Source organism: Apteryx rowi, unplaced genomic scaffold (genome assembly GCF_003343035.1).
Source record: "Apteryx rowi isolate R43461 unplaced genomic scaffold, aptRow1 scaffold_237, whole genome shotgun sequence".
NCBI lineage: Eukaryota > Metazoa > Chordata > Aves > Apterygiformes > Apterygidae > Apteryx > Apteryx rowi.
This window is the reverse complement of record NW_020448719.1, coordinates 306,441-333,902: the sequence shown is the minus strand read 5'-3', so window position 1 is coordinate 333,902 and position 27,462 is coordinate 306,441. Positions and strand designations below refer to the sequence as shown.

The 27,462-nt window shown below is 39.2% G+C and overlaps 1 protein-coding gene and 1 long non-coding RNA gene across 8 annotated transcripts in view; one reads left to right on the top strand and one right to left on the bottom strand.

Annotated features, from left to right (window-relative positions):
* Positions 1-23,832, top strand: part of TMCC3 (transmembrane and coiled-coil domain family 3) — a 76,136-nt gene extending 52,304 nt beyond the window's left edge. For all 5 annotated transcript variants that reach the window (XM_026066069.1, XM_026066072.1, XM_026066070.1 and 2 more), the window contains exons 2-4: positions 15,788-16,686; positions 18,143-18,278; positions 22,162-23,832. In XM_026066069.1, the coding sequence (XP_025921854.1) occupies positions 15,788-16,686; positions 18,143-18,278; positions 22,162-22,464 (1,338 nt within the window). In that variant the 3' untranslated portion in view covers positions 22,465-23,832. The remainder of the gene's footprint in view (positions 1-15,787; positions 16,687-18,142; positions 18,279-22,161) is intronic.
* The window catches only part of LOC112966205, a 19,790-nt gene continuing 6,220 nt past the window's right edge, over positions 13,893-27,462 (bottom strand). The window contains exons 3-6 of one of the 3 annotated variants that reach the window (XR_003253536.1): positions 24,967-25,161; positions 15,857-15,934; positions 14,695-14,828; positions 13,893-13,958 (exon numbers count right to left, since the gene is read on the bottom strand). This is a non-coding gene — a long non-coding RNA (uncharacterized LOC112966205). Of the gene's footprint in view, positions 13,959-14,403; positions 14,829-15,856; positions 15,935-24,966; positions 25,162-27,462 lie in introns of those variants that run through there. The other 2 variants (XR_003253535.1, XR_003253537.1) reach the window with 2 other exon arrangements.

Genomic DNA, 27,462 nt, shown 5'->3' with positions numbered 1-27,462 from the left:
GAGGGGAGGATCAATTCAAGAAGTGACTTGCCATGTGGTCTTTTATAACATATACGGAACTTAAAATTTGGAGAGTTCCTTGTGTTCATATTTTGATTCTGTTGCATGGAAGGTTTTTGGCCTATGCAAATCACTAGGACTCATTAAAGTTTCTCAAAGCATTTCATAAGTATTTGCATGTTTACAAGTTTCCTTTCTAGCTGACATGGAAAATAAGCCATTTAGTGCTATGTGAGTTGCTGAAACATTAGATGTTCCTCTTCTTGTTTTTAGTTTACTACCTACTTTTCTTTCAAAGCTTTATTATCAGTAGTGCTAAGTTAAGCTTGTAGGAGATACTTCTTAAAATATATATGTCTAAATTTAATGCTGGTAGCAAGTACACTCCTCTACATACTCTGGAAAATAGTTGATACTCTGGAACCAAAATCAGAACTGAGACTAGTTTGGTGCATGTTGAATTCCTTTGCATAGATTAGGACATCTCTGACCTGTTTCTTCCATCTTGCTTACCTGCTAGGCAGTCTGCTTTGATAGTAACATAAATACTAGGAGCTAGAGGGCATGAGTTGGAGTAACTTCCCTTGTAATTTAAACTGTAATTTCTTAGACATCCATCTGTTTGTCTGAATTCAAAGTTATATCAGCAAAAGCTTCTTAACACAGCAGTAAATACAAGTTGTTCAGGGGCAGTCTCTGAGAGCTAACAACCACTTTCCTTGGCCTCCTGAATTTTGGCCTTGTTTCAGGACCATAGTTGTGAAGTCTGAACATGTATTGTTGAATTTTCAGTAAAGGAATAGGTAAAAGTGTTCTTCAGAAATAATGGAATTGAAGTCAAGGTGTGACAGGCTTCATGAATGAGCAAAGAGCTGTAGTTGAAAGAAAGAGTGGGGCTTGCCTCAGGAATTATTGGCACCATTGACTTGTGAAAGAGCTAAGGTGAAATTTATTTATTTCCTATAGTTTGCAAGTAACTGTATCCAGAAAGTGAGTGTACTGAGCAGTCTGCTTCTTTAGGAAGGATATCTGCAGAATGTTTTTCGATACGTAATGCTTAGTGTAGAATATTAACTCACTGTGTGGGAATTGTAATTAGGCTCGCATCATTTGAATCATCTCACAGGAGCCATATTTTTGAGGGTTTAGTGGTGAATTAGGGCTTCATCTGCCTGTTTAGAGCACTACATATCTTGATTTATAGACTGTAGTTTATGCTGGTTAAATTACTCCAAGGAAATGACCAAATGAGAGACAAAGGAAAAAATATTTAGACAATTTTATATGCCTCGATCTTTTAAAATAACTTTTCCATTTTCAAAGGTATGAGGTCTCCTGTTTAGACTGTAATGTTGTTTACTACAGGATTCAGGAGCTCGTAGCTAAGGAGAGCTCTCTGCTCAGGTACAGAGCCCTGGCTCAGCACAGTGCCAGTAACCGTCGTCTGACTCTAAGGACAGCATGACTCTTGTCTACTTCCTTTCCCACTGAGCTCCGCTTTGTTCCTTTTTTCTGTGCTGTTGCTATGACTGAATATGGTAATATGTTTATAAATCTTTTACATCAAAGCCAATAGGGTGATATGAAGCATATCCTTTTAGACTGTCTGAATAGAAACTTAAGAGGGGAAAAAATGAATCTGTTTAGAAAGCCCAGCAAAGAGGGAGGGAGGCAGGCTAGGAATAGCTTGGATATAATATTGTTTGTGGTTTCATTTCTAATCAAATCATATTGGTGAATAGGCTGCTAACATCTCCACAACTTTAAAAGTAGAAAGAAATAATATGACTTTAATATGTAGGGACCAGCCTTAAAGAAGAATTGGAGACTTGGGTTTATGTCTACATGCCTTTGGGAAAGGCTCTATCTTTAGCTTGAATGTAGGCTGAATGAATGGCATTTTCCGATGATAATTTTTGTTTGACACTCTGAATTAAGGTTACAAGCTGCATGAAAAAGCCCATCAGGTTGATTGCAGTATTTTATGGTTTAATAAAATTGTATTGGGAAGGTAGGGAGGGAAGACTAAGACTGAACTTCTGTATCCTGCTTTCAGTGGTTCTGTTGTTGTGCTGTAATGGCCAAAGAACATGGGCAGCAAACCTACTTGAGTTGCGCAGCCTGTAGCTTCCTACAGAAAAGTTATAATGAGATGTGTGCAACCGTTGGACTATGACAGTCATTTGAGTGAGGCTCTCCCAGTTCTCGGTGGTTAGGTCAGGGAAGCAGTGACTTTGAATAAGCTGAAAAATAACTCTTAAAAATGTTCTAAGCATCTTCTATTGTTTTCATACACTTGGCAAAGAAGTTGATAGGTGAACTCTGTGACTCAGTTCCTGGAAGGAGTAAGTCGTGGATGGTGAGCATTTACGTAAGTGTAAGAGACAACTTGACCGAGCAGAAAAGCAATAGCCTGCACTCTTGTTTCAGAAGTGCATAATAATTATTGCTCTCCTGGCCTAGCTAATGTGGGTTGTGACTATAAGAGAATTTGAAATATCTCTTTGCTTCCTTAGGTATTTGTTGGGAATAATATGAATAACTCCTATTACCCTTTATGCTTAGACAATACAGACAGATTTATGTTTTTTTGTAGCATGTGAAGCTTCCCAAAAATGCTGGAAAAGATTCTTGGGGTGAAATACAGGTCTACGCTAATATCTTATTTGAAAATCATGTCTTTACATCACTTTGGACTTACCCATCACTGTGGAATTAATAGTAGGCCCATCTGGGGTTGTAGCAAAATCCACTCTCTTTTGTGTTTTACTAATTAAACAATATATTATCAGTTGTGTCAACTGATGGATTGCATAAAATTGTGTGCTTTGAATTTGGCAGTATCCAGAACTAACACTTGTTGCTTGTGCGGTGTAATATAAATCATTATCATTTTAAAAAGACAGATTGTTCTAGGATAGTCTTAATTTCCTTTATCTCCTTGTATAAATCTCTTAACAAGAAGCATTCATGCAGAAATTGGCAATTTTTGTAACTTTTTGCAAATATTGTGCCAGGTAAAATACATTGCAGATAAAGAGCATGATATAACTAATTTAAGGTAAAAAGATGAAGTTATAAATATTAGATTAGCAAAAGCAAAATGGTAAGAAGCTATAACTGAAGAGAAAAATGAACAAACTCAATGGGTGAAGCACATAACTATTAACGTAGGTGTTGTTGTTATAGCAAGCTATAGTTATTTTTATTTATGTAAAGTTGACTGTGTTGCAATATTCTAATGACAGTGTTAGGATTTCCTGTTTCCACAAAACCCTTATTTGATTAGCGAGTGGTCCTTGTTAATATGAATTGACAAGTTTGCCCCTTTTGTCTTTAGACTAAATTACAATTAGCATGGTGTCTGGCCTTATAAACATCTTGGTAAAGTAAGCCTGTCTGATCTTTAATTATATTTTAACAAATATTACTTGAAGAAACCTTATCATTACCCGAGAGGCATTATTCCAGAATAATTAATTGTTGTTTAGTATTGCCTTATCTGATTAAATAAATAATCCCTGTGACACCATCATGTTCTCTGGAGGGCTAAGATGAAACAGCCAAGATGTCCTTAATGATATTGAGATCCAAATTAAATTGTGACTCTAAAAACATTAAAAAGGCCTTAATCTCCTCTGTCCTCCTAGAGTTTTTTTTTTTTAAAAGCACAAAAAAATGAAAGGCCTTGAATATGAAGGAAAGGGGGCTGTAATATTTACCCAAAGGCAAGAAAGGACAGTAATAGCAGTATATGCTGCAAAGCTATCACTGCTTGTTTTTCTCTTACGCGACTGTTATTGTTGCTGTTGGATTATTGATGTTGTTTTTCAGCCCTGCTGGTCTCCTACGATAGCTCTCAACTAGATCTGTACTACGTTGAGCACAGCTTTATATGAACGTGTCAATGTAGCAAAGAAGGTCCATACAATATTGGTTTGTAATATTTTATCAACCCTCTCAATTACAACATCTAAGATAAGAGTTTTTAATTTAACTGTATTAATGTCTTTTATGTTAGCAACGTGGTTTTAGCAGAACAAGAAAAAATGCCTCAGGCATAGTTTTTCCACTGAGTCTATTCTGCGCTCTGTTCTGTGCAACCCTTGTGTGCTGTGCAACTGCAGTTTCTGAGCACTTTGCAGTGGTCTGTTAAACAAAGTCACTTCTGTTGCTTGCCTGTGATTCTGATCTCTCTCTCTCTCTTTTTATTTTTTTTCCCCAAGGGAGAGATTGAGTTTTGTTTTGGAGGGCAGAGAGAATGGAGAGGAGGTTTTTGTTTGGGGGTTGGGTTTTTTTTGGTATTAGTTTCTGAACACTGAATTTGAACATACTTTTTTTGCATAATGTATATTGTGTGTGTTGATACAACGTAAGGAGATGCTGAGCAGAAGTGCCTCGCAGATTGGAGTAGAAGGCAGTGAGCTTTGTAATGAGCCTTTAGTATCTACTGGAGTTCATTCCACCCTTGACATTTTAGTTCTGGCCAAACAGACACAGAGGTATTTTCAGTCTGCAAACATCTCTGTGAGGAAAAGTCTGCTTTGATTTGCCAGTGCTATGCAGGCAATACATAAAGGTTACTACTGCAGCTTGCTCAAAACAACATCAGACCCTTTGTACCATATTCTCAAAATGTTGTGGATCCTCATTAATGGCAGTAGTTTAAACAGCAATTTCTTCCTTTACTCCTGAAACTTTTAAAGCTGTGACTAACACTGTTGTTATAAGTAATAAAATGATTTAAGTAGAACTTAACCTAGTTTATCTTCCAAAATTGTCTGAATTGCCTGAAAATAATTTGGTTTAATGAATCTCACTAATTGGGGATCTGTCCTCTCAGGATAGGAATATTTTGAGACTAGATTAAAGACTTATCTGTGGGGTTTTATTCCTCCTCTCTAATTGTGTGAATCACTTGAATTTCCTTTTCAGCTGGACAAGCCTTCTGCATTTCAGGTTTTTTAAATAATTAATGTTATCTTACTGGCTTGTGAAACTTCCCTACACTACAGTTTCTCTTATGGGTTGAGATATCTTTTGTAATGCTCATTAGTATTTGAAGTGTACGTTGTATACAGAACTGTGAAATGAAAAGGGGAAAAAATGGGATTGTTTTTTATGGAGAAGACCATCACCAAGCACTAATAGCATGTTGTTTTAGTTCAGGAGGTAGAACGTTCGATAAAATTGATATAACAGTCTTAGCTAAACTTGGTTCAGGGAGAAAAGACTGATAGGAAAACTGCTTTTTTTTTTTTTTTTTTTTTTTAACAATCCCCCAACCTCTTATAGGAAATGAATTGTGCCGGTAGAAATTCATAAGCATTTTAAAAGGTTCAGTGAGAAATTATTCAGAATTGTATGCTAAGCTATAAAGCAGTGTTTTAAAATACTGTGGTTCCTTCAAGAGACTTAATTTAAGAGTTTATTTAAAATTTGCTATAGACTTGTACAAGATATTTCTTCCATTGCAACTAACACACTAGCAATTGGTGCAGCAAATTTACTGGTTGACAAATATGCTATGGCCCATGTATAAGAATCGGAATGTTTCTGCAATTGTATTGAGCATTCTGCGGTCTCTATGAATTGAGCAGGGTGATTTCCATCCTAGTCCCCTCAAAAAAGAATAGTTTATTGGCTGAAAAGTGCCATTTTCATCACTTTACCAGTATCCATGAATCCAAAATTTGCTGAATACTTTTTACCAGGAGACAAGGTTGAGATCTTGGATCTACAAAAGAAGGAAGATAGACAATGCTGCCTACATGCCTCTAGGGATTAGATCAGTTGCTAAGGGTCTCAAATTCGGTGCACTCTTCAGCATGGGAGGATGCAAGCCCACACCAGGCGTGATTCAGGAGAGCGCCCAAACCCCAGCTTAGGTAGTCATTCACTCTTCGGTGTGTTCTCTTCTGTGCATATGGAGCCTCTTCAAAAAGAGAGATTCATGAGGACTTACTTGAGATTTACTTGCAGGTGCATATTCGTCATCAAAAGATGTGCTGTTCTTATCTTTTTTTTCTTTTTGGAGGAAATTGGCTTTTTGCGAATTCATTTTTCATTGTAACTATTTGAATCGATTGTTAGAGTGTAAACTTAAAATAGCATGCAAAGAGCAGGTTTTCTAGAAGGTGCACCTCAGCTGAAACATGGCTTTAATTTTTTTATCTATATGAGATTTTCTGTGGATTAGTACATGCTTATAATGATTTTATATTGATGTAAAACATATATATTTACAAAACCATTTACAAATGCATATTTATAAATAAATGTATGTAAATATGAAGGCATATATAGGTACATAAGCATACAAGTAATGTTGAAGGCTTTTCCTCCAAAATAAGGAGAACTGCCATAGTTGTTCTCGAAAAGATTTGATTAATTCTATTCACAAATGGAAATTATTACCTGCAACACAGTTTAGTAGCATAGTGACAGCAGCAGAAAACCTTCTTCCATTATATTTTTACTTTGCAGATAAATGTTGTTTACATTAACTTGGGGGTCAATGTTTCATTTTCTTCCTGGAGGAAGGTATGCAAAGCATACTGCCTGAGGAAGAAGTTGTAGTTCTGTTGCCTGATGCTTTATGTTTCTCCTTCAGTAAAAGGAAAGGAAAAGATCTTTGTGTTTTTTTAAAAGAAATGTAGGCATGAAAATGGTTTAAATACTGTTGTTGTGATCTTCAAGAGGCAGTGGGTTAAATCAGTTTAACCCACAGGGAATTTTGGTGCTTACTACAATGCAATTAAGATGTTTTCTCCAGAGTTTTTATTCAAAGCAGTGTTAATCAGTTGTGTATAGTAGCTTAAAATACTATTGTTGCAGCAGTGCTTTTGAATAATGATGACCAGTATAATCATCTGTGTGATTCTAGTTTTAGTTGTCCTTATCTTGCATAATGAAATACAGTTTTGATGATTAAAATAATTTTAAACTTTTCTTAAAAAGTGGGATCTTGAATAAAATCTTGTATCTCTCTCTTTACTTTCTTTTCTGGATTTGCCTTTTTTTTTTTTTCTTTCATTATATGTAGGTAATGGAGTTTTTGAATTTTTGCTTTCCTGGTGTTTTTGTGGCCCATTTTCCCTACAGTTCTCTGCCTTTGGCCTTTTTTGTGGTACTAGGTACAAATACAAGCCTTTATCTCATATCAGGTATGGAACATATCTGAAAAAAATGTGCTTCATACATGTCTAATGTGACTTATATACACAAGCAAGTTTTGACTATTCAAATAACCAAATTTAAAAATTTGACTTGTCAATAGATGTACAGAGAGGTAAGTAGAGTGCCCTCCAAAACAGATCTCTTCCTCAGCAGCAGCCTGAAGCCTAAGGAGTGGTGGAGGCTGTGGTGGTGGGGAGATCTCATGGTGTTCAGCCCTCTCCCAAGTTCAGACAGGTCTATTTGATTGGCGCTGACAACATGCACCTGGAACTACCAGGTATTGAACTTGATGGGCAAGCCCAGTTTATAGCCCCTAGTGTCTAAAAGTCAGAGAGCGAGAGAGGGGAGCAATATCAGATATGTGAGAACTCTTCTTAAAAGACTAGAGAGGGATCAAAGCTGCATCTGTAAGCATGACAGTAATTCCTGTAATAGTGAGAACTGACATCTAAGCTTCTCTCTCAGCAGCTTGTGGTCATTGGCCACACAGTGTAGTGAAGCAGACTTTATCAGAAATATTTTTGAGGTTTTACTTTATCAGTCCAGTGTGGAGAGAAAGATTGGGGGGGGGGGAGAGAGAACAGGCTCCTTTGAGTAAGTGACTCAGTTCATGTACAGGACAAGATGTGTTTGTTTATATGCTCAGGATGTGTTGCTGCAGCATTAAGGCAAATCAAAAGATCTTCTGTGTGATGGAGTTATTGTTCTATTGTTTATAAATGGAAGTTTTGCAATGCTTAAAACAAACAAGAGACCTGTGTCTTATTGTAAATGATGGCCATTCTATCTGGATTTAAAGTGTTTTATCTCTAGTAGTACTTTCAAGATTCCTTGCTACTATAAAATCTTGAACTGCCTGTTACAAAGTAGGTTTTTATAAGTGTTGCCAGCTCAAAGCAATAAAAAGTCATGAATTGGACTTCATAAAATCAATGTTTGGTTATGGGTTTGATTTTTGTGGGTCTGTAAATCATGGTATTTTAAATCTCCATAACATTGTCTGTTTTAGGGGAAGGAAGACTCTGTTGGCTGTTGACTATTAAGTTTGACGTGTGAGTTAATTTCCCTCTGAGGACAAGAAACTTTTTTAGTAATATTACTTGAGTTGTTCATATGATTGCATGTTTCCAGGAGCTGGGATTTCAAGATCTGCAATCTCAGTAGCAATTAAATTAAAAGCATCAACTGTGAAGCAGAAAGAACTGGGTGAGGGGAAACAGGTGACTTGTAGCTTTATCAACATGGAACAGATAATTTGTGGTGTGAAGTTAGACTGATGGGTGATATGAAGGAATAAATGCTCTAAATCCCAGAAGGTGGAAAGTCAGAGGGATATGTTGTAACTGTGTGAAGTGGGTAGTCGTGGCAGGGACCTGCCTGGCTTTCTATCATAGAATCACAGAATGGTTGAGGTTGGAAGGGACCTCTGGAGATCATCTAGTCCAACCCCCCTGCTCAAGCATGGTCACCTAGAGCACATTGTACAGGATTGCGTCCAGGCGGGTTTTGAATATCTCCAGAGAAGGAGACTCCACAACCTCTCTGGGCAACCTCTTCCAGTGCTCTGTCACCCTCACAGTGAAGAAGTTTTTCCTCATGTTCAGATGGAACTGTCTTTCAGTTTGTGTCCGTTGCCTCGAGTCCTGTTGCTGGGCACCACCAAAAAGAGTCTGGCTCCATCCTCTTGACACCCTCCCCTAAGATACTTGTACACATTAATAAGATCTCCTCTCAGCCTTCTCTTCTCCAGGCTAAACAGGCCCAGCTCTCTCAGCCTTTCCTCATAAGAGAGATGCTCCAGTCCCCTAATCATCTTCATATTCTTCTCCTGGACTTGCTCCAGTAGTGCCTTGTCTCTCTTGTACTGGGGAGCCCAGAACTGGACACAGTACTCCAGATGTGGCCTCACCAGGGCTGAGTAGAGGGGGAGGATCACCTCCCTCGACCTGCTAGCAACGGTCTTGCTAATGCAGCCCAGGATGCCATTGGCCTTCTTGGCCACAAGGGCACATTGCTGGCTCATGCTTAACTTGGTGTCCACCAGCACTCCCAGGTCCTTCTCTGCAGAGCTGCTTTCCAGCAGGTCAGCCCCCAACCTGTCCTGGCGCACGGGGTTGTTCCTCCCTAGGTGCAGGACCCTGCACTTGCCTTTGTTGATCTTCATGAGGTTCCTCTCCGCCCACCTCTTCAGCCTGTCCAGGTCTCCCTGAATGGCAGCACAGCCCTCTGGTGTATCCGCCACTCCTCCCAGTTTTGTATCAACAGCAAACTTGCTGAGGGTGCACTCTGTGCCTTCATCCAGGTCATTGATGAATAAGTTGAACAAGACTGGACCCAGGAGGGGAAAAATAGGCCATCAAAATGATCCTGAGAAGGGGTCAGTTCCATATCTCAGGTCTTACCATGATAAAAAGACAATCTGGTTATGACCTAATATCACGATAAAAATTGCTAAAAGGTACTTAGTATGAGAACTGAGTTTTTATAATTATCAGACCATGTTGGCATGATTGGCAAAACTTTCTGAAGTGTCCCAAAGCTACAGGCTAGTTTGCCTCTGTGTGATGCCTTGCTCATGAAATGGTTTTGAAACTCCCAAGCACTTCAAATATTGAAGTGCAGATAGTAACCGAAGGGTATCTGGGATTATCTTGAAACTATCTTTGATAAAGCTAGGGATTGCAAAAAAGGCCTATATTTATATTAGCTTTCCAAGTATTGTCATCCAGTACTCTCCATCTCTCTCTGCATCAGTTTTCTCTAATGAGAAGGTACATAAGCTGGACAGATTTTTGCTTCCATTTTAAATATTGATAAGACTGCGGCTGTTGAGTTGGAACCAATCTTTGACTACTACCTGGAATAAACTCCTGATGTGTTTTAGTGAGAGAGCCTTACTGCTTGTCTCAAATGTTCACTATGAACAGTTCCGCTGCCTCCTGTCAAAAAGACAGACAACATTAATCTTCTATGTTATTTGTCTCCACCAGCCATTTGCCAGGTGATCTCAGGCAAATCACTTACCCTTGATCCCTGATTTCCCTCATGTAAAGTAGAGGCAAGGTTTGCTGTCTCCCTTCATTGCTGCATTCTCAACCTTCCCTGTGGTGAGTTAGTATGATGCGCTGGGTGTAGATACTTCTAGATATTCCTATTAGATAGCTCTTGAAAAGGAAAATCTTGAGCAGAAGGAGGTGCTTTACTGTGGCATTCAGCACAGCAATAATTTAAAGTCTTTGGGGCTGGTTTTCTGTAACTTAGTTGAGCACTTAAAAGCTTTTATGATGTTTAAGCACCATTTTCAGCCTTCTTTGAAGGACTTGGCTCTAGTGAATTTCAGAAGGAGCACTGGATTTGAAAGAGGTGGTAAAACTCTGCCCAAATACTTTTCTGCTTTGAGAATATGCTGAAAAAGTAACAATAAGTCCTCTGTGTGCTCTTTTATCCATTGGAACCCTCTGTGCCTCTGGTATATGTATCCTTTCTGACAAAAAAGAATTGATTATTTTTGTTTCTGTTGCTAAACCTACAAGCTTTAAGGCTGCCTTTATCCTATTTTGTATGTTTCTTATGGGATTATTTTTCTAAGCACTAATCAGATACCTGTGAAAGTCTTGCAAAATTGACTTAAAAATTGTCATGATAAGCCTTTGTTTAGCTTGCGTAGCTGTGACTGCTGATGTTGATGAGGCTGTGTGGGAAAGAAAAAAACTATACTCTGAGCATATTGGAATAAGAAGATTGCTTGGCGTCTTTGTGGTTGGTTTCTGTTAGTGAGGAGACCTAAAGACGTGGGCTTTCCAGTGCCTGATGTGTATGTGCAGTCAGTGACTCCGTCTTGCAAATGCTTTTTCTGTCTGCTTCTTTATGCCACTTCTTAAATGGGCATAAAAGAAATGTATGGAATAAACAGCAAAATTCAGTTTGACACCTAAGTAAAGGTTGCTGAGCTCTTACTCGTCAGTGGAGAGCTATCCACACAATCAGTGGAGCAGAGGAAGTGATTAATCTCAGCAGCCATTAGGTGTGTGTTTTAGGGTAGGCTGCACACTCCTTATGCTCTAGTGACTACTGGTTGCCTTCTGTCAGATTGGATCCCACCCAGGATCTTTGGGGAAGAAATAATCCTCTCCTCTTGCTTTGCATATTGCCACCAGAGGATATAAAGGGCATTCTACCCAGGCATGGCTTCTCACCCCTTCAGAAGTTCCTGCCCGTATGGTACCCTTTCAAAGAGGTACCTGCTGGTTTAGATTCACTTGTGGCATTTGGGCACATGGGTCCTTTTGTGCTCTGGGCTTCTTACTGGCATGGCCTTGCAAATCTGCACTTTGGGCTGCCTTTGCAGATAGCAAGTGAGAACACCTGTGGGTAATTATGCTGCCAATATCATCCCTACCTTTGCTTCTGTGCTTGCGTTTTCAAAGCACTGTTGTGCTCTGAACACTTTATGAATGCAGTTTTGCCTTTACTCAGCACTCCGCTTGCTATTTAAGGTAGAAAGTATACCTGCCTGTTCCTGGGTAATGAAGGGTTTCTAGCAATGCACCTTCGTTCTTTGTGACGAGCTGCCATTCTGCTGTCCCTTTTGAAGGGCTGCGCTTTGGCTGCACTTGGGCTATGTGCAAAGCCTGGCAGTAGTCTTTGGGTGTATGCTTGGTTCCTTGGAGGAGGCACTGGGACAGAAAGAAGTTATTTTACCCCGATAGGTGCCTGTCTAGTCATCTGTGGTGTCTAGCTTTGGTGAAGGCAGGGACCCTAAATTGCTGCACTACTAAGTCACCGTTCTTTAGTCTTCAAGGAACACAAACATTACAAGCAGCTCCCAGCTGGGCTGTAGGGTCCTCCAGTGGCTGTTTGCTTCTGATAAACACTATATAACATCAACAGAAGGTTTCAAGAGCCTCTGTTGCCTGAATAGCCTTGCAGCATGATGGCAAGAGGACAACTGCCAGTTGGGTCAAATACACTTAGAGGAATATATTGGACATGACTGTTCTGTACCCTCGGTGAGCTCTCAATCCAGTAAGCTAAGTACTACTCCTACTGCTAGTTTTGTGAGTCTGGATACAATTCTTTTCTAAAATTATTTACTGAATCTAAGCTGAACTTATGATTGGTGTTTACTCATCTCAGAAGTAATTTTACCATGTGGTGATTTCCTCAGACCTACCTATCCCTGCTTGCAAGAGCAATGCAACTTCCAGCTGATGTAATCCCTTGATAGTATTGTTCTTTTTTTCCCCTCTTGCTGTTGCAACCTTGAGGAAGGACCTTCCCTTCCAGGAAGGCAAGAGGTGCGTGATTCATGATACAGACCTTGCTGACTGCCAGAGACTCCAGTGAGGGAGAGGACATAAGGGAAGAGGGATCTGGTTTGGGCTTGTATCCAATTATTACAGTATATTTTTAGAATATTTTGTACTGAGGAAGTAAACACTTAATGCTGTGTAAAGGGCGGAGATAGACCCTACCCATTCTTGGAAGTATGTACAGCTTGTCCTGAGTAACAGCAGTGATGGTTCTGACTTGTGTGTATGCGCAGTTCAGTGATTTATTATAGTATAATTTTGTGCCAAAGCTTACTCAAAAATGTCTTAATGTTTCAGGAAACTATTGTTTTATACTCAGTCTTTTCTCTTTACTGCATTTGTCCAGACCCAGTAAATAAAGACATATTCACGGTATGGGTTACAATACTAGTACCTAAGATCTTCAGTTATTTGCCTTGATTGCTTTTTTCCCATATGAGCTTTGGAAAGATACAAGTATCCTATGTGAAACTAGTTTTGTTCATATTGAATGCATATTTTGGCTACCACAACAGTGTTGTGAGGACTTAAAAATCACTGTTTATAAAGTGATCTGTAAAGGCTAAATTTGTTTTAGCTATTAGTCATACTTCTAAGGCTTGTTCAATTAAAAATAAAAACTGAAGTTAGTTTTGAGCCAGCTGTGATCTTTATCACTCTTCAAATTAATTATTGTACTGAATATAGAATGCCATCCCAGGCTCCAGGTGTGTGTCATATCTGAGCTAATATTAAAATGAGATGTCATTAATAAAGTAGATTTTCTGTGAAGTTCATTTGAATGTTGATATTAAATCATATACAACTTTAATGCATTTATATACATGACATCCCTTTTTAATAATTAAACGTATGGCTCAATATTAATTCTTTTGAGCAAACTGGTAAAGTGCAGAGTTATGAGACAACAGCACTGGTTTAATCCTTAGAACAGACTCCAAGTCTTAAATGTTGCCATTAACCAATATTCTCCAAAAGAAATTGTCAACACCAGAACTGTTCAGTCTGCATTTTTCAAGTGTTTGTTTAGCTTAGAGGTTGGTGAATGTGAATTTCTGTGTCACCTTTTTACTGTTGTCAGAAACCAGACCCTGCAGAGGACCCTTTCAAATCAGCAGTGGCATGGTAGAAAAGGAGAGGCAGGCTTTTCTGGCTTCATGAACTCACATGAAAAGGGTTTGGCCAGGGAAGTTATTGTCATTAGACCTTGAATAATTTATTGCTATTCCATTTTACTACCAGGAGCCTGCCAATTTTTAAAAGTATTTATGAAAACATAGGTAAAAAGCCTCATTAACTGATGAGGTAAACACATCACTTTTTTGATAGTAGGGGGGAAGGGGTTGGGTTTTTGTTCTTACTTTTACTAAAGTTTGTTGCAGAAATTTTGGTGAGATGCATTTTACTTTTGAAGCAGATATGGCAGTGTTAGGCTTGGTGTGCTGCCATCTTTTCTCAAAGAGAAATCTGTAAGAAAAGGTACAGTAGAAAAACAAGATTTATGGACTTTCAGGTCATTGTAAGTAGTTGCTTTAGTGATGACTCTCAGAGCAGTGCTGTAGCAGTAATGTAATTATGAGAATAAGAAGTAGATCTTGTCTCTGAAATGGCCAGTTCAGATCCAATTTTATGGCTGTATTGCACTCTCTGTATTTGTAACCCCTCATGATGGACATGGGGAGAGAGTAGTTCTCATGATAGATCTGTGCATGATGCATATCATTAATAATAGTATCCCAAGTCTGGTTCCTGAGCCTGTGTTTGAAGGGCTGTATAGGAATGCTGGTAGCCCTCAGGAGGGCCACCAAGACTTGCAGAGGTGGGAAAACAAGTCTTTCAACAATGCTTAATGATGTTTTTTTATTAATCAAGAAAAAAAGCGATGACCACTAGACAGGTATGTGCGCTGAAGTCTTGCCATGGGGAGTCATACAAAGTACTGCAGTTGGAAATTACACTTTTAACACAATAAGTCAGGCCACCTTTAGCAATGAGAAGCTAGACATTTGAACAGCTTTCCATAAAAGCATCTTTAAAAGATATGCTTTAATTCAGCCTCTGCCCTCTCTCTGCAGTGGTCTTGACCAAGCTATTGTAGTAGTTCTGCCTGGTGTTAAGATCTGAAAACCCATTATGGCTAGTGTGTTTGTTAAGCAGTCTCTATAGATAGGACATTGTGACAGCTTTAATGAAATGCACCTACTTTGTCACAGGGGCCAACGCGTGATGATAACAGGGATGAAACTGTTGTGGTAAAGTCATTCTTGTTGCGGCTCCTTAGTGACTTTGTCTTTATATGAGGAAATACTCTGTTTCGTATCAGGCTATCTTGGCTTTCTGTTGAGAAAGATGAACAATCAGTTATCTTGGTGTTGTGACCAAGTTGACTAATTATTTTTGCTACGCTTCCGGAGAGTATTCATAAGATGTAGGGATTATACGCGTGATCAAATGCTTTTTTCTTTTCTTTTTTTTTTTTTTCCTTTGGGTTTCTGAAAATCCCACTCAGTGAATCTGCTTTTAAAGCAGACCTAGCTACAGCAGATCAAGTTGTTGGACATCTTCATCAAGCACAAAAAGTCAAATGATGACCAGTTCTTTCTTTGTACTCTCTGCACTAAAAACTAGCAGCTGCTTCCTGCTGAAGCTTGCAGTAAACTTCCAGGAACTTTCAGCTAGTTGTGCAAAAACTGTGTGATGAATTGGGTGGGAGGAGCATGCATCAAAAAAGGACTTTAACCTGGTACAATATATTGGATGGTATAATCTTGTTTTAGAGGGAAAAATCTGTCTAAATCAGGGTTTGACCATTGCTAAGAGAATGAGGGGATAATTATGTCATGATTTTTTGAATCTCCTGATAATAAAAATATATTTAATATATTTTAAAATATAATAAATGTAATAGTAACATAAATGCATTATATAATTATACATTATAATATAATAATAAAAAGTTATATTTTAAAATGTATTTAGGAATCTTTTCTAGCTAGGTATTGTTTTGATTTTTGTAAATAACTAAATGATTTTCAAAAAATATATATTCACTCTTGTTCTTTTTAGTGATTTTTTTTTTTTTTTTTTTTTAAACAGAGACAGGCAAGTTGTGGTGTTTATCAGCCTAGGGAAGATGAGGGAAAATCCTTCATATTTTCAAAGAAAAGTTCATTCTATTTTGCTGTTATAAACTACTTTATATTCTGTATTTGTTACAGTATGTGGGGAAATTGAAACTGAAAGTTAGATTTCAAAAATAAAATTCAAATTCTATTTTTCTTTTTCCCTCCCTTCAGGTAGAAAGACATGACATGAATACCCTGAGCTTGCCACTTAACATTCGCCGCGGAGGCTCTGACACCAACCTGAACTTTGATGTTCCAGATGGGGTTTTAGAGTTTCACAAAGTTAAACTCAGCGCAGATAGCTTGAAACAGAAGATCCTGAAGGTCACAGAACAAATCAAAGTTGAACAAACAGCTCGAGATGGAAATGTGGCTGAGTATTTGAAACTAGTAAACAGTGCAGACAAACAACAGGCTGGGCGCATTAAACAAGTCTTTGAGAAAAAGAACCAGAAATCTGCCCACTCCATTGCCCAGCTGCAGAAGAAATTGGAACAGTATCACAAAAAGCTCAAGGATATTGAACAAAATGGATCCTCCAAAAGTACTAAGGATGCTTCCAAGGATAACTTGAAAGATACTCAGCATGGAAAGCTTCGTACATCTGGGCATGGAACTGAGAGCAGCAAATCGGGTGTGCCGGGTGTCTCCTTGACACCACCTGTCTTTGTTTTCAGCAAGTCTAAAGAGTTTGCAAACTTGATTCGAAACAAATTTGGTAGTGCAGACAACATTGCTCATCTCAAAAATACCCTGGATGAATTTCGGCCAGAAGCCAGTTCTAGAACATATGGTGGCAGTGCTACTATTGTGGCCAAACCAAAATATGTTAGTGATGATGAATGCTCAAGTGGTACCTCTGGCTCTGCAGATAGTAATGGGAATACTTCCTTCGGTGCTGCTGTGGCAGGCACCCTGGACAGCCACGGAAAGCTTTCCATGATTTTGGAGGAACTAAGGGAAATTAAGGAGACACAGTCCCAATTAGCTGATGATATTGAGAATTTAAAAACACAGTTTAAAAGAGACTATGGCTTTATTTCTCAGATGTTACAGGAGGAAAGATATAGGTACTTTTTTTTTTTTTTTTTTAAACTGTTCTCTTGAAATGGCTTTGAATGAGTATAGGAACTATTCAGAAAGAGTAAATGTGTGTGTGTTGGGGGGGTATACTTCAGAAACAAGAGGATAAATTCCAATTAGTATCTGGTATCAAAATGTTCCACTCTTTCCAGTAACTGACAATACAGGTGTAACATTAATATTTCACATCAGATAATGTGGTGATTCTTTGCCTTTTGTCCAAGGCTTGTCTGAAAACTTTGCCATCTGACATTTTACTGGTGCGCTGTATTATGTGAATACTGTGTATAAGGGATGCCAGTTGTTTTGTAACTAATGGAAGGCTTTCAATCTATTATAACTTGTAAATGATGATCAGTCCGCGGTGTAACAGAGCTGACTTACAGTTGATAAGTACACCCTTAGCACCTTGTACAGACACTTCTCAGACACATCCAGTGGATGCAATGTCACTGTGTAACACACTCCTGGTGTGACACACTGCTGTGGAATGTAATTTTAAGTGCTGCAGCACAGCTTCCTCTTGTGTTTGTTCCTTGGTAATTACCCCCTCTATCATCCACTGTGGGAAGTGAGATCTGTTCTACAAAGTGTTTGCACCTGCTGTATCTACATCTCACTTATTAAATCAAGTGATGATTCTACTTAGGTAATGGGCAAAACCTCAGTATGAAACACAGTATTTAGTATTTTCCATGTTTACAGTTCTTGAAACACAGGGAAGGCCAGAGGTCAGATGGTGACATGGGGGAGAGCACAATAGAGCAAATGTCCTACTGTATGCTTGGTTTCATGAGAAGGCAGAGTGGCCTTTTTGGAAGCTCACTGCCATTAAGGTCTCAAGCTTCCTGTCGCCATTTCCACAGTTGCACAATTTTGCCTCCATCTTTTTTTGTGCCGACTGCAGCATTTGCCTGTACACAAGTTACAAACTGACCAAAAATAATTTTAGTTTTCTGATGGTTCAGTTGAATTGGTTTACAATGCAGACACATGCCAAAACGGGCTGCAGATGAATGACTGGACCTCACAAAGAGAGCGTATGGGGAACACAGTTTTCCTTTCCATTACCGGCGAGTTGTTAATTGGCTCAAGTTTACGTGTGAAACTATATCATCTTGTTTGAATGAAGAGTGAGAAGTGAGAAAATGTGAACTGGATATCCCTAGCCACTGGTTTTCAGTTTATAAAATTCGCCAATGATATAAAAATATTTGTCCTTTAATACCCATGGCCAGCAAGGAGTTGTCACAAAAGGCTTTAAGTCTGCTGAACAAACATTTACAGAGTGTTTTCCAAAGTTTTACCGATTTCTCTCCTATGTACGCTGTAATGCCAATCAGATGCATCCTTAGAGGTTACCTTTTGAAATGTGTAATTGTTGTCATGATTTAACATTTCTTGAATAGAAAGCACTAATTTTAAACTTTTTTTTCTGAAAAGATATGAAAGATTGGAAGACCAGTTAAATGATCTGACTGATCTTCATCAACATGAGACAGCAAACTTGAAACAAGAGCTAGCCAGCATAGAGGAGAAAGTGGCATATCAGGCATATGAGCGATCACGAGATGTTCAGGTACTTCTTCTCTTTTTTTTTCCTTTTTTCTTTTTATTTTTTTGGTTATTATAGACTTTCAACATTTTTTTAGAAATCTTGTGCTGTAAAACACACATCTTTCTACATGTTTATACATAAAGAATGTGGGGAAAGATTTAAGCCGATATTTTGCCTGATTTAAGATGAAAACCTAACACCTTTAAATCATGACAGTTTCCATTTGTTTCAATGGACCCAGAATTTTACCTGCCAGAATTGATAATATAGTCCAGGAAGACTTGTGGATGAAGAATGGCCTGTGTTTTAATTTCCTGCACCAGAGGAACAGTGTCCTAACACAAACCTGTTGCTCAGGCTTTCTCCAATATGTACTAATATTGCATGACAAAGTGTAAATTGAGATTAAGGTAAAAAGTAAGACTGCCAAACAATAAACAGATTTTTAGATCTGCAAATTAAAATTTTAGAGTTTTAACCTATGGTCACAACAGCCCCTATAGTCAAAGCTGTAGGGTGTGTTCACCTCAAAGTAATTGGTAACTGTCATGTCTGGCTAGTAATAGCCAGTAATAATTTCTGTGTGTTTATCCTGAACAGCATGTGGTTATCCCTTTGCATGTTTATATGCAATCTAAGCAACTGATGGATAGAAATATTTCTACCCAAAGTCTAAGGGTGAAAAGATTGTTTTGCCTTACCTTACCATAAGTTTAAAATTCACTAATGATGTAAGAAAGCTCAATGACTGTCCTCTTATTTGCTCAGATAGTAAATAAAAACTGCCCTGTACATCCTGGTGTTCACATTTCTGAAGGTAGAGAGAAAAATCAGCAGGAGGGTAGCAGAAGGACTGAACTCTTTTCTGATTGGTATGAGAGTTAACAAACCCTCAGGAACTGAGTGAGAAGAGAGTACTGAATCTAAGCATATCACAGGTTCCTTTGTAGGTTTGGAGAAGAGAGGTCTCTTGTACAGGACTCCTTTCTGAAAGCATCTCGAGGATGTAAAAATTGAACTGAGAGCAGAGATCTCCAGTCAAAGGGCTGTGAAGTGTTTGCTAACTCATTACCTGAACCCTGGAGGGGTGTCAGAGACTTTTAAAAGTAATTGAAGTGCTAAGTTGATGTAGCCTTGTTTCTTTTATCTCTGTACAGTTGGGCCTGTTAAAACTTGTCTATTTGGGGTTTGGCAAATAAGCTAAGATAGAGTGAAAGCATTTAAGTTATGGGTATTTTAAGTAACAAGCTAACTTTGGAGCACCTTGTCCCTAAGGGGGGGTGAAGGTGGGGGTGGTTCTTAAAATGCTTGTTCAGCCTCTCAGTGCAGAACTCCAGGTACAACACTTTCGCAGATGGACTTTCTCTAAAGCAGCATAGATGATTTGAGAAAAATTTAAAGTCAGAGAGGAAGGAAGGCCTGAAAAGCTCTTCAGCATGTAGAAGAGCACATGTGAACCCTAAGGGAATTTGTGCCACCTACTGACAACCGTCTTCTGTGTAATATTGCTAACTGCTAAAACAGTGAAAGGAAACTGCCTTTCAGAGGGTGCTGTTTTGCTTTACATCTTGAGCCAAATTAGTAGCTCATGGTTGCCTAAAGGGAGCTGTCCTCCCAGCTCTATCTCCCCCATGCTCCCGCTGGCTGCCTTGCACTGACTTTGGTGCCTGGCTGATCACATGGTAAGCCAGTTCAACTCACTAAAAGGATGCCTGGAGTTTGCAGCTGAGAGTGGGGAAGGAGGTAGGGAAGCTGGAGCATAATTTTTCTCCTTTAAGTGTTGGCAAAGGATTATGTTGGGTTGACCTATCTCATGAAACTACAGCCTTACAGCATATTACATAATGGCACCCAAGACACATCTCAAGCAGAAAATCATATTTTGGCAAGTGAGTGAAGCAGTTAGAAAATTTTCCATGTTTCACCTTGAGAGGGTTTGAGTGCAGGGTTAGCAATTTAGGAACCATTTTATTTAAAGAACATTTTTTAGTACACCTTCAAGCAGAAGAGCGAGGTCTGTGTTCTTTAAAACAAAATGTCAGGTAGAAAATGTCATGTAAGAGAAAGTCCTGTAAGAGAAAGAGTGTCACCACAGGATTCTCCACTGTCATTTCCTCCATGGGGAGGTCAGAGTTCTCATGACTGAAGAAAATAGTGTAATTGCATTTCCTGTGCCTTCAGGATAGGCCATTTAGAAACTAAGCAATGTAGACCCGGAGGGACCTGGAAAAACCACATAATAGCAAGCCAGGCTCTTAAAGCACGGTCCCTGTCTAAAGATTTAAAAAACAAGCCTGGTGAGTATGGCGGAGTTGAAGTTAAGGAGAATGGCGCAGGGAAAACCCACTTGACTTGCTTAGGCATCTGAAGTTTCAAGCAAAACCTTCCTATAGCACTTGAAGCTTTGCTGTTGAGTATGCTTAGTGGAGATCTTGTCCCTGCTTAGCTGGCTGCCCAGTCAGCTAAAGCTGCTTTGGATTCAGCAATAAGGGATCTGAGCTCTGTCTCCAGAGAAGTCTGTTTTGTTAGTGTGCTCAAACCAAGCCTGACTAGCTTAGCCTTCACTAAATTCTGTTCCAGTAGTATGATGCCACTGACCTTTTGTATGAGAGCACCAATGTAAAAATAGTCAAGAGTGAGAGACTGTTTTCTAAGCCCACCTCTGAGAGAAGAGGATTGAATTCATTTCTTCTGCCTCCCAGGATGTTCTGTATGGGAGTATTGTCTCTGCTCTCCCTGTGTTGCAGCTCAGCTGTCAGAAGCTGAGATCCCTGAGACCAGGAGAGCAGGCTAGGAGGAGCGTGACTCTGGAGCTTCACAGCTAGGACACTGAACTAGGAAAAGGCAGACCAGCTCTCAGGATTTGTATACATATGTTTTACATTAGGCAGTCATTAGCTACAAAGCAGAGCCCCAAGACTCTTCCATGCCCGTTGGCTGCCCTGGTTGTGTGCAGAGTGTATGCAGTAGTTTCAGACTCGCGACCCTTCTTCCAGAAGGGGTGGCTGAATATAATCTGAGATGAGTGCCTAAACTTACAGAGCGGAAGAGGAGGAGGATGTATTCATAAGCCTGGCAATAGAAGGCTTCCTCCATTAGTAATCATGAGACTAGTCTCCCACTTGCATTTTGCCTTGCATATCTGATCATAATGTGTTCTCTGTTTCAGCAAAATTATCAGAATACACAATTTTTAAACTCTTATTATTATAGTTTATACTGGAGGGTTCTATGCATGGCTAAAAGCTGTTTGGTGTGACTCAGATTCACATCCTTGACAGATAACCCGGCATGCTGTACACTTAGGATATGGGCTAATGAGCCTTCATGCTGACAGAGGAAGAGGGCAATCTCCTACTGAGAACATAATCCCAGCGCTGTACAATGGGTGTCTTTCAGGAGAACAAAAGTAATGTAGACCAAAGTGGTGGTGTAAACCAAATGGTACACATTGCACAGGAGAGTTAATTAGTATCACAGCAAGCCAGTACTACCCTAATGTTTTCTATAGTGTATGCAAAGAAACTAACTTTGATGCTGTTTTAATACAGTGAAAGTTGCCATGGCAACAGCTTTCACAGTACTTTGTCTCATCAGTAGATGCAGGAAACATGAGCTATCATGAACATTAGAGCTGTGATACTTTCCTCAAGCATGAAAAATGGAAATACTGCATTTTTGACAATGTTGTCAGATTTAATTATGCCTGAGCAGACAGTGATACATACATACAGATATATAAGTGTATTTATTTTAAAAAGAGTTGGTAGTTCATTCAAATTTGAGGAGTCTGTAATAAATTATACTTTCTAATCTAGCTGAGGGATGGCTCCACAGCTAAAAAGGGAAAAAAGCATTATGTTGAAATACAGCTGCTCTGATTCTTGTTTTCTATTATCTCCAGGAAGCCTTGGAATCATGCCAGACCCGGGTTTCAAAGCTGGAGCTCCATCAGCAAGAACAGCAAGCACAGCAGTCTGAAACGGTTAATGCCAAAGTGCTCCTGGGGAAATGTATAAATGTTATCCTGGCCTTCATGACTGTCATCTTAGTGTGTGTCTCTACTATTGCAAAGTTCATTGCTCCTATGATGAAGAGCCGTTTTCATATCATCTGCACTTTTTTTGCAGTGACACTGTTGGCAATATTTTGTAAAAACTGGGATCATATCATTTGTGCCATAGAACGGATGATTATACCAAGATGAAGCTGTTGGTCTGGCTGTTTTGTTTTTCTTTTCTTCCCCTCCTCCTGTTTTTTAAGAAGTGCTGTGCATATACAAGCTGTCTTTATTTTTGTCTGTTTAAATGTGCAGACTGGATGAGGAACGCTACAAAGAGTCTTGGACTTTAAGGTGTAAATACATAAATGCATACTTTTTGGCAGTCAGTTGCCTGTTCAATCAGATTGTTTCTAATTGGCTTTGTCTGTGATTTACTGCTCACTTGTGTCAGTCTTCTGCCTTAATCCAACTGTTTTCCCACTTTTAGAAACCTACAATCACAAAAAGCATGATATCTTGGGAGGGATCCAAGTAATTGGAAGTATAAGGCGTGCTTTTTACTGGAGCGGAGGGAAAAGATTATGATCAGGAGGGAGCACATTAAAAAATGCATCAGCCATGTCAGACAGATGAAGTAATCTTCTCTTTGAATCCAATTAGAATGACAGGACAAATTATACAGTCATATGTATTAATATTTCCTGATTCTAAATTATTAGATATCTGTATATGGGGATTCTAGTTTTCAGGAGCAGCAGAACTTGATGCTCATGCCAGTAACCCTTTGCACAGAAAGCTTATTTTTTCAAAAGCTAGATCAGTTAGTTATTGTTCTATCCTGGCACTCTTCCTTATCACGCTCAGGAAATATATAAATGTGGCATAAGGCTTCCAAAGATGATGAACTGAATGACAAAATCTCCAGGTCACTCTGTCAAAGGAGTAAAGAAGGGAGACCCAAGCACTCACTCGCTTCAAGCACTGCAACCTGCAAGGGGAAAGAAGTACACAGGAAGGCGATGTTTGGTAGGTTAGCCTTTGTTAGCACTGACTTGTTGGGCTTCTCTGACTGAATGCAAAGCAGATAGGTGATGGGACTCTAGGTACAGTGGATTTTTTTTCTTGTGACAGATTAAGGGATGTGGAAGACACACGAGGGAACAAATCCTTACAGGAGAAGGGAGTTACACTTCCATAAAAGCACTGTGCAGACTCTCTTGACAAATATAATGAAAATAATGTGTTAGCATACAGTCCACTACTAGGAGACAGGATTGGTTTTGTTTTCTTAATAGAACTTATTTTGCTTGATCTAAGAACTACAAAAATCTTTCCCTGAAATCCTTTGCCTGGTTCCCAGCCATAATGTAAAACAAGGTCTTAAATAAAGAAAAATCAGATTTCTCCTCCACCCTGTATTAAAAAGAAAAAAAAATACAGTGTCTCTACTTATTTGATATTCAGTGTTACTTACTTTTAAAATAATTGTCATGACAGATTGTTTTTATTTTAATTGCAGTATTTGTTATGCTGATTTTACTGGAGGGGGGGGAGGGGACTGCTTGAGGTGTGTATTTGTTTTTAATCAGTGCAAGAGTTGGTGTAGAAGTTCGGAAATGGAGTAGGGGAGCAGAGGGGTAGGGGGCAAGGGGGGAGTACTTTGGCATTTTACCATTAGTGGATTAACAGTGAATGTAGTCACTTTCTGTGGCTTCAGGAACTGAAGGAAAAACAGAATTAATGGCGTAAATAATGAAATGACTGAACATTTAGAAAATTATATTAAAACACTTAAATCATTAAAGAATTCCTGATATGTGCAATGTCTCTGACCACAGAAGTGGGGAAGGCTTGTGCCTGGCTTGCAGGCACAGGAAATGGATCAGATCAGGCACACCCATGTTATCCTAACCCAGCCCTGCCCAATCTTCAGAGGACGGTGGAGGGGAAAGCAAAAGAAAAAAGAAAAAGTCTCGTTGACAGTGCTATGACTTTGTAAAGCCCAGACTTATCAGTTGGTTTATCCCTGGCTCTGTCAGGAAAAATTACTATATAGATATAGTCTTATTTTTCTTGGTATATTTTTTATTTGAATAAAATTGGATACTGCCTTTACACCTGTATTCTTAGGTATCCCCTGAGAAGGGAAACAGGCACTGTGTTAAGTGTAAACCTTCTCTGTCTGAACTGGTGCATGTGCTGCTGTTGGGTTCAGGGAGACCTTTCTTCCCATGCTTAGTATCCCTGCGTGCATTGCAGCAAGCCTTCACCCTACCTACCACATATCTGCACTTAGCCTCCTTTTACAGCCAGCTGATAAACTGAGATCGCTTCTACTGATAGAGCTCATAAAATTATCTTCACAGGAAAGTCTCTTCCATAATGTTAAAAATATTAAAAAGAAAAAAGTAGCAGCTCTTTTCTTGCCTTTCCATCACAAGAAAGGATTTCCCTTGGTTTGTTTATATGCCCTTTTGATCTATCATAAGATCCTCTTGGTCTTTTTTATTGTTGTAAAACAATATGTTTCCATCTTCATTCTTGCAAAGGTAATTAATGTTTTTTATAGTCTGTACTTTCCCCTTCTTTAGCCAATGAGCATTCAGAATCCCTCCCCCCCCTTTTTTTTTTTGCTAAACTAAGTCTTTTGCTAAACTCCACCAGCCAGTTTATTATTCACCCCGTAATGTTTATTTTCTTACTCACCTGGACCACCAAATTATACATGCATTACAAAAATCAAAAGTCTTGGCACTGATCCTGAGAAATCTGTGACTGTTCTTCATGGTGCTCTCTTGCCCTTCTTTATTATAATCTGCATTCTTCTACTCAGTTTGCACAGCTGCCTTCTGGGCTGACCATTTGATGAAACTATTTATGTAGCATTTTGTTAAACAGGTTCTGGAGGGGACATGTGCAAGAAATAGATGCCATGCATTAATAATTTTTACTTCAGAAAAAATTCTTTGCCTGTTGCATTTTTAAAGATATAATCCTCCCATTGCTAGTGTATAGAATAGTTAAAAATGTAATGTCAGTTAGTCTCAAGGTCAGGCAGGAAAAAGACCTCTGATCTCTAACACATTAGTTGTTTTTTTTCATAACAAAGGAATTTGGTATGGCACAACTTGGGGCCATGACAGCTTCTACTCCAAGGTCATTCCAGTGCAACGCTGGAAGGTGACCTTGCTACAAAATGAGAATAGAGCATAAAATCAATGAGCCTACAAAATATTGCTCACTGTCTTGAAAAAATCTGACAGGGTCCAAATTGGAAGCAGTAAGGTCTTGCACTTCCCTATTGGCTTTGTATCTGACAAAGGACGCAGAAAAAGCTGACAGTTCTGAGTAGTTACTCCTGCAAATTAAAACAGCCCTAATTGGTAATGGGCACACATCACTACTCTAGGTTATCTTCCCTGCTGTATTTGACTCGCTGGAGGCCATAACACAAAATCTAGCAAGATGTGAGGGTAAAAGACAGTAAAACGGCTATAGTTTTGCACAGAGTAAGGTTGCAGTGCCAGGAGCTCTGCTGAGCTGACAGACAAGCTCATTACCTGCTACCCACGGGGAGAGGGAGTTCTCCCTTCTCCCCTCTGGCCTTCACCCTCCCATGGCTTACTGCATGCCAGGGTGTGTTGCAGTCTGCTGTACATCACCTTACTTCACTAGACTGGAAGGAAACTAACCCAGCAAAAGCAGTGGACTGTTCTCTGCCGTTTTTAGAGACTCAAAAAGTGGCAAGAGAAAGGAGCTCATAAGCACCAACAGTAGCAGTGGAAGCAGGAGACAAGCCGTCCTCCTTTGGGCTCCAGCAAACAGTTAGCTGCCCCAGGGCAGCGCTTAAGGCAGCCTCCCCAGCAGAATGGTGGTGTGCCTTTGACACAAAAAGGCTCTTTCTAGCACTAGCCCACTGGGAGCAGACGCAAACAGCAATAGGATGTGGTAGCACACAGTGCAACCTGCATGTGTATCTGGGATCTAGGGCAGGCTGTTGGCTGGGCTAGCCTGGGCTGATGCCTGTGCTGCTCTGACTTCAGTATCAGCATCACGAGCAGGGTAGGCTGCAGAGAGCATGAGGGTTCAGAGCTGTGCTGCAGCCAGAGCTTTGCTTGCTGTGAAGGTATACTTAGGCCACCTCAAACAACAGCGGTTGCAAGACCCCTCAAAGTGAAAACTTTGTTCAACTTCTCAATCAATTAAACATCTTCTGTGGTATAGCATTTGCATTTGTGTTCTCGTACAACATGTTAAACACTGACTATATTCATTCCACTTACTTACCATCAGCCTCTTTAGAACTCCCACTCAACAAAAAATTGCCAGACTGTCTTTTCTGCTTCATACAGTCTGGTAGTCAATTATTTTACTTCACTTTGCCAGTAGTTCTCTAACTAAACAGTCCATCTGCTAATTGTAAATGCCCATGTGTGCTGTATAGGCATTTTGCAGTCGTTTTGCTCACGGCCTTCTGGAGACTTAGTTTCTCAGGAAGGTTAGCATGATTTTCCTGAACTTTTTCCATTTCAGCATATAGATCTAAATCAGGGTTTCCACTAAAACTTGTATTATGGACCCCTTCACTAGCTTCCAAATATAATTCCATTATTGCTGAACAACAAATTAGTTATTGATAGCACTGAATGAGACCTAGTTTAAATTCCTTCTTTCTGCTGTATGTTATGTGCATTTGAGTAACTTCTCATTTTACTGTGCACCTGTGATGTCTACTTGTTCCGATCTCTTAGAGAGGCCCTACCAAATCTGACTACTTTTTGGTTTACTGTCAAAATAGTATTATGTAGTTCCTGTGCTGCAGGACTGTCTATATAGATCCGATAGCTGCACTACATGAAGGATATTTAAAAGCCAATGCTTTTATTTTAACAAAATCATGAATTCAAGTATGAGGTATAAAAATTCCACAGCTGAAGGCAATTTGCTTTAGCAAAGGTATATGATCCAATGACTAGAAACGGAAACTAGACAAATCCAGAGTAAGCATAAACTTTAGTTTTGTAATCATAGCTACTGAATAACATAAATAAAGACTCAAAAATTTTAAATTAAAGTTGAATGCTCTTGTTCAAAGATGAATTAGTTCAGGCTTGTGTTAGATACAAAGTCAACTGCATAATCAAAGTAGTGCTTTCTTGTCTTAAAAAGAAATCAACCCCCCCCCCAAGCCCCCAAAAGTAA